This window comes from Corvus brachyrhynchos, unplaced genomic scaffold, assembly GCF_000691975.1.
Source record: "Corvus brachyrhynchos isolate BGI_N302 unplaced genomic scaffold, ASM69197v1 scaffold10, whole genome shotgun sequence".
NCBI classification, from domain to species: Eukaryota; Metazoa; Chordata; class Aves; order Passeriformes; family Corvidae; genus Corvus; species Corvus brachyrhynchos.
This window is the reverse complement of record NW_008236180.1, coordinates 3,696,346-3,702,348: the sequence shown is the minus strand read 5'-3', so window position 1 is coordinate 3,702,348 and position 6,003 is coordinate 3,696,346. Positions and strand designations below refer to the sequence as shown.

Here is a 6,003-nt window from a genome sequence, read left to right as displayed (position 1 = left end):
CCGGGGCGGGGGAAGGACGCCGAGCGCTTCCAGCTCTCCCCACAGCCCTGCCGCAGCCCAGGGCCTTTTGTCCTCTTGCTCCTCTTGATTTTAATTGGCAGAGAGGGACGGTCAGCTTGCTCTGCAGGAGGGAAAGCAGGACAGGGGAGATCCCGATGGAATGGGGCCAGCTGTGAAATCCCCACAGCAAACCTCCTGAAAGGCAGGGAATGCAGCATGGAATCATCTGCACACAGCACCAGTACTGAAGCTCAAGTCACGGAATACAAAGCCCTGTGCTCTGTAACAAGTGCTGTCAGACAATTAAATTGAATTAAATGACGGGGTCAGGGGTGTGGCACATCTGCCTCATGCCTTGGTTTCACCCAGGACCAGACATAATGGTGGAGCAATGACCTTGTTGACTGGTTTGTTTGTATTAAACGATAATGTCTAAATGATAATAAATGATAATGTCTCTCATCTATTCCCAGGGACCGTCTTCAGGGTTCTTGGCAGCACATTAGGAGATGCATTAGCTTACTGCTCCATGCCATGACTTTGGGCCTCTCAGAGGCTCTCCAGAGGTTTTTTTCATTAAGAACAGAATCAAAGATGTCTAGATGCCATTGCTGGTGTAAACTGTTCTATATTTGGGTTACATTTAACAGCAGGAGTGGGCAGGAGGTTCAAATCAGAATGGGGAGCAAGCTAAAAAAGTGTTCACTCAAGATCTGAGCTTCAGGGGTGGTGGTTTAGCAATAGAAGGGTGTTAATTAGAGTGAAGTTCTGCATCTGGGAGGAAAAATAAGTGGAAGCAGGAAGGAGGCGTAGGTTTTCCCACTCAATTAGCTGTGGGAAGGCAAGGAGAATACCTGAAAGATGTTCCTAAGAGCATGTGGTACACAGGATATTACTTTTTTCAGAATTGTTCTGTGTCTAATGCCTCTTCAGATCACAGAGTCCTGGGGATTTCCCTGTCCTGGCCCAGGGGAGGGTCTTGCTCTGAAGGTGGCATTGGCAGCTGAGTTGCAGAGTTGCCTCTGGCTGGAGCACAAAATGAGCTCAGTACAGAGGGGACAAACCAAGGCCAGAAGCACCAGGATGTGTAGGAAATCCAGAGGCAGAGCCAGGGCAGGACAGCAGGATGCCTGTGCCTGTGGCAGAGGCAGGAGGAAGGGCAGCACAAGGACGCTCAGGACGGGTCTGGCAGGACACGCAGCCATGAAGACTCTGTCCCCACGAGCCTGGGTGTCCCCCAAGGAGCCAGCCCAAGGCAGAGCCTCACAGGACCCAGGAGGCAGCAGCACCCACTGTGCAGCCCCAGCTGCTGACCTGCCACATAGGAGTGATGCTGTGAGGGTTTCACTGATGTGATAAAGAATGTGACAGCCTGACAGAGCACCTCACTGACTTCAGCTCCTTCTGTTCTGAGGTTCTTTGTCAAGAGTGTGCGAACAGTTCACTGTCTTAAATGTGCTGAACTCCAAAAATTGAAGGTGAAGATTGCCCCAGAAGCAGATTGCTGCAATCTGTGTTGGAGCAGCACTTGTGATCACTGAGGATGCTGTGGTGCATCCTCCAGTCACAGGAACAATGAGCAAACTGGAAGGTTCACAGCAGCAGAGCTCGAAAGGATTGTGTGTTTCCTGTCCTTTGCAGAAGAATTGTTACTGTGGTCACAGACTGTACCAACCTCTGCCTGTGTGGGCTAAGGGGGTGGCAGAATCCACTCTCATCTCCCCTGATCTGCTGCTGCAGGACAGGAGGTTCCTTGTGAAGTTGGGGTCCAGCTCTTCCTCTGGTAGCAGAGCCCCTGAACAGTTTCATCACTCAAATGCCCCTTTTTTCTCCACATTGCTGATCTCCTCTTTCCTCTTCGCCCTCACCTCAGAAATGCTGACTTGTGAAATATTCCCAACTCGCCAGGGCTTGAGCAAGGTTTCCAGGTGTCAGTGGGCATCATTTATCTCAGAGACTGGAAATTGCACTTCCAGTGGAGAAAGGGTGTGAGTAGCTGTCCCAACATATTTAGCTAAACGGGCTGCAGCATCCCAGCTCCTTTGGAGGGAAAATCTTGCACAGAAACTTTTACCTCTAGATGTGTTAAGTCCCCACTGTGTGTGTTCCCATGACATTTGCCACACTGGCAGCTAATTTAGGCTGCTCCAGATCAGACGCTCCTTGGGGACCTTTTGGCAAGCTATGGCAGCATGGGAACATCTCCATAGAGTCTGGTAGCTGCAAACAGGATTTCCTGGCAGCATGGAAAAGCCTCCACAGAGTCTGATAGCTGCAAATGTGATACTTGCTTAATTTCTCCACAAAAAAGAGATGCTGTTGCCATTTGAATCTCTCTCATTACTATTTCATATTTTTCAGCCTACAAGGAGAAAATGAAGGAGCTGTCTCTGCTCTCCCTCATCTGCTCCTGTTTCCACACCCAACCCCATCCCAACACCATCTACCAGTATGGAGGTAGGTAACCTGCTCCCACAGGAGCTCCAACAGTGTTTGGATTATTCTCCCGTAGGCGACATGGGAGCTTGCCAGAGTCAGAGTCTCTCTGCTTCATGCTGGGGTGACATACAAGGTATTAACAGCAATGTGACCTTTCTGTAATTATGCCATGACTTTAAATTAATTGCATTTGCATGGGGGGATGAAGGTGATCACTAATCAAGAAATTCTGGAGATAAAACATAATCACCCAGGTCAGGACATGGGAAAATCTTAATTCCTGTATGAGGAGCTTGATAACCTGAGGTGAACACTCTCCTGAGAGGCAAAGGTTCACAGAATCACTGTTTTTTTTCCCCCACAAAGATATGGAGGTGAAGCAGCTGGATAAGAGGGCATCAGGCCAGAGCTTCGAAGTGATCCTGAAGTCCCCTTCAGATTTATCTCCTGAGAGCCCAATCCTTTCCTCCCCTCCCAAGAAGAAGGATCTGTCCCTGGAGGAGCTCCAGAGGAGGCTGGAGGCTGCAGAAGAGAGGAGGAAGGTAAGGAGATGTCCTGTAAAAGGAGTGACTTTTCTGGTACTGATTGCACCTAACCCTAAAACTCAGCAGGCATAATCTAAAACAGCTGGGAAGAGTGTTCTGACACTTGTAATTCCACTGCAAATTGTCAGGTGAGACATAGGAATCATGGAGCGAGGTTCTGCAGCCTGATTTAGGCAGGGAATTCAACTCCACCATCATCATTGTGTAGATATGGCACTTGAGGACATGGGTTAATGGTGGGCTGGCCAGTGCTGGGGGAACTGTTTGACTCAATGATCTCAGAGGGCTTTTCCAACCTAAATGATTCTATGATAGCAGGAAAAAGGTGTCAAAAGTATCTTCCAAGCAAGAAGATTATGTTATGGGGCGGAAGGGGGTGGCAGAGTGGTTTGAGCAGAGGAGAGAGTCAGAAAGCCTCTCCGGGGAGATGAAGTCTGGAAGAGCCTCTCCAGTGGCCTCACCCCCTCCCTCGGCAGACCCAGGAGGCGCAGGTGCTGAAGCAGCTGGCGGAGAAGAGGGAACACGAGCGGGAGGTGCTGCACAAGGCGCTGGAGGAGAACAACAACTTCAGCCGCCTGGCCGAGGAGAAGCTCAACTACAAGATGGAGCTGAGCAGGGAGATCCGTGAGGCACATCTCGCTGCCTTGAGGGAGCGGCTCCGCGAGAAGGCAAGTGCCACCCCCGGGACAGGGCTGGGGGCTGGGGGTGCTGATCCTCCTGGAAAAACGGGGTCTGGTCCCAGTGTGATGGGTGCAAGGGACAGGGCATTTTCTTGGTGGTGGTTGCTGAGGAGCAGCTCTGCTCCAGAGTAGCGTGAGGAGGGGGGTTATGGCCTTCAAGGTCAGTAGAGAACATAGCCTGGATAATCTTGACAAGAGCAAGTTCAAAGCCACAGCATCAGGCCCACCATGGGCTGTGTGGCCTGAAGGGTTTTGCAGGAGAGAGGAGCCAGGAGTGCGTTCACTGGAGGTTCCATCTCCTCCAGGCTCCCACAGATGATCCTTCACTCCTTGCAGGTGTAACCCCCTGCCCTCAGGGTGTGTTGGCTGGGAAACTGGTCTCTTTTTTTATGTCTGATGCAAATCCTGTGTGCAGGAGGAAAATATTGATCACAGAGCAGGGTGTGTTAGCCTGGTGTCATCTCTCCCATCTTTGCAGGAACTGCACGCAGCCGAAGTCCGCAGGAACAAGGAACAGCGGGAGGAGATCTCTGGATAAAGGGCTTTTCTACACATCTAGCACCTGATTCCTATTAACAAACCAACCAATCGACCAACCAACACATTTTATTTTGTTTGTCTAGATGTGACATTTGGTCCTTCATTCCCCCTCCCCGGTGTTTGTCCCCAGCTACACGCTTCTCTCTGCATCCCGAATCGTCAGTGCTTGTGGGGATTCACAGATCATAGGGACCTCTAAGCAGAATAGCAACTAGTTCACATCAAATAGAGAATCAAATCAGTTGACCAGTCAATCAAACAGCTTCTTTGGAAGGTTTTGTCCTTTTTTAAAAAAAAAAATATTTCTTAAACTCATGTAAAAAAAAAATCCAAACAAAGATATTAATAAATTCAACCAGCAGTGTCACAGAGATACGGATTTCTTATCTGGGGCTTTTCCTCCTCTTGGTGTTTGCTCTGAGCCAAATATCAGTTTCAGAAAAATGGGAAGTAAGTGATCATTTCTGTGTGTGAAGTAAAATAGGGAGCAGCCCCTGTTTGCCCGTGGTAGGAGAGAGGAAGGAGAGGGATGGATGGCTCAGGAGCCGCAGTGTGCAGATCCCCCATCTCTTGGCTGCCTCCAGAGCCAGCCCAGGCAGGCAGTGACCCACAGTCCTCATCTTTGGATGATTTTTGAGAGCCTGTGTGGAAGCAGCTGAGGGGCTCCACCCAAAGCTTGGTGCCAGGTGCCACATCACAGCAAGTCCCTGTCACAGTGGGCACTGCCTGATGCCCTGGTTGGCCACTGAGCTGCCCTCTCCCTGGCTGAGCGGGGACTGAGGTCTTGGCCACTCTGCCCGGGAGAGCCACAGGTGGTGATTGCATTCCCAGCTCCGTGGGAGCCCTGGGAGAGGACCCTCATCCTCTGTGGGCTCCTCAGTGCTCCCACAACACAGGATTCCACTCGGTTAGGAAAGCAAATCCAACAGAGACGGGGCGTGGTTGTGAAACAGCCTTTTAGTGAACAGAATAATCCTTCCCTCTTTCCAGAGATGGATGTGGCTCTTTGGGGCCATCACAGGGCAGATTGCTGGAGACCAAATCCCAGGGCTCTTTGTTGATCTCCACAGAATTCCCAGCTGGATGTGGGAGGGATCCTTCCATGGCCATGGCTTGATGTCAGGGGACTCTGCTCCTAAAAGGAAGGGCTACCTTACTCCCAAACCCCTCCTCCTGGGCTGCGGGGAGGACAGGGCTGTTAAAAAGCTCCTGTGCTGTCAGTGACAAAAGAAAATTAGATTTAGGGCAAAGAAGGAAACTGAGGGTTGAATTTCTTAACAGTAGCTAATGATCAGTTAATAGTAGCAGCTGTCTTAGATAAGCATCTGTGTAGAGCGCGGCATCACCGTCAGCATCACCTCATCCATATAGTGACGAGAAATTTTAAAAAGTTTAAAAAAAAAATTTAAAAAGTACTTTAAATGAAATGTTTGTGTGTAAGAAATGGTTGAAACCGTCAAATGTCTGTGTCCCGCGTTGGTGGGATCTGAGAAGGTATCTGCGAGATATTAACCCTGTCCTACTCTCTGTGGTGCTGAGTGTTTGCTTGGTGTGTAATTCTGACCTGGAGCTTGTTGTAAATACTGTTTTTAGTACTATGATTATTATGATTATTATTATCAGAAATGTTGTACTCATGAGCAAGAGTTGAAAACAAGAGAAATGGCCATTCTCACTCTCTCCTGGGGGCTCAGAAGGAGTCAGAGGCTGGGCCAGGCGAAGGCAGGGTGCCAGTGGGATGCTGGACAGAGAGTAGCTGGAAAACGATGGAATTGGGAGCTGGAGGCAGCCGAGTCCTG

General features: G+C 49.9%; 1 protein-coding gene across 1 annotated transcript in view; it reads left to right on the top strand.

Moving 5' to 3' along the window:
- STMN3 (stathmin 3) overlaps positions 1 to 5,802 on the top strand; it is a 13,459-nt gene extending 7,657 nt beyond the window's left edge. Inside the window, exons 2-5 of the mRNA XM_008634350.2 lie at positions 2,362 to 2,457; positions 2,806 to 2,981; positions 3,461 to 3,652; positions 4,143 to 5,802. Coding sequence (XP_008632572.1) covers positions 2,362 to 2,457; positions 2,806 to 2,981; positions 3,461 to 3,652; positions 4,143 to 4,202 — 524 coding nt within the window. The 3' untranslated portion in view covers positions 4,203 to 5,802. The remainder of the gene's footprint in view (positions 1 to 2,361; positions 2,458 to 2,805; positions 2,982 to 3,460; positions 3,653 to 4,142) is intronic.
- The last annotated feature ends 201 nt before the right edge of the window (positions 5,803 to 6,003 follow it).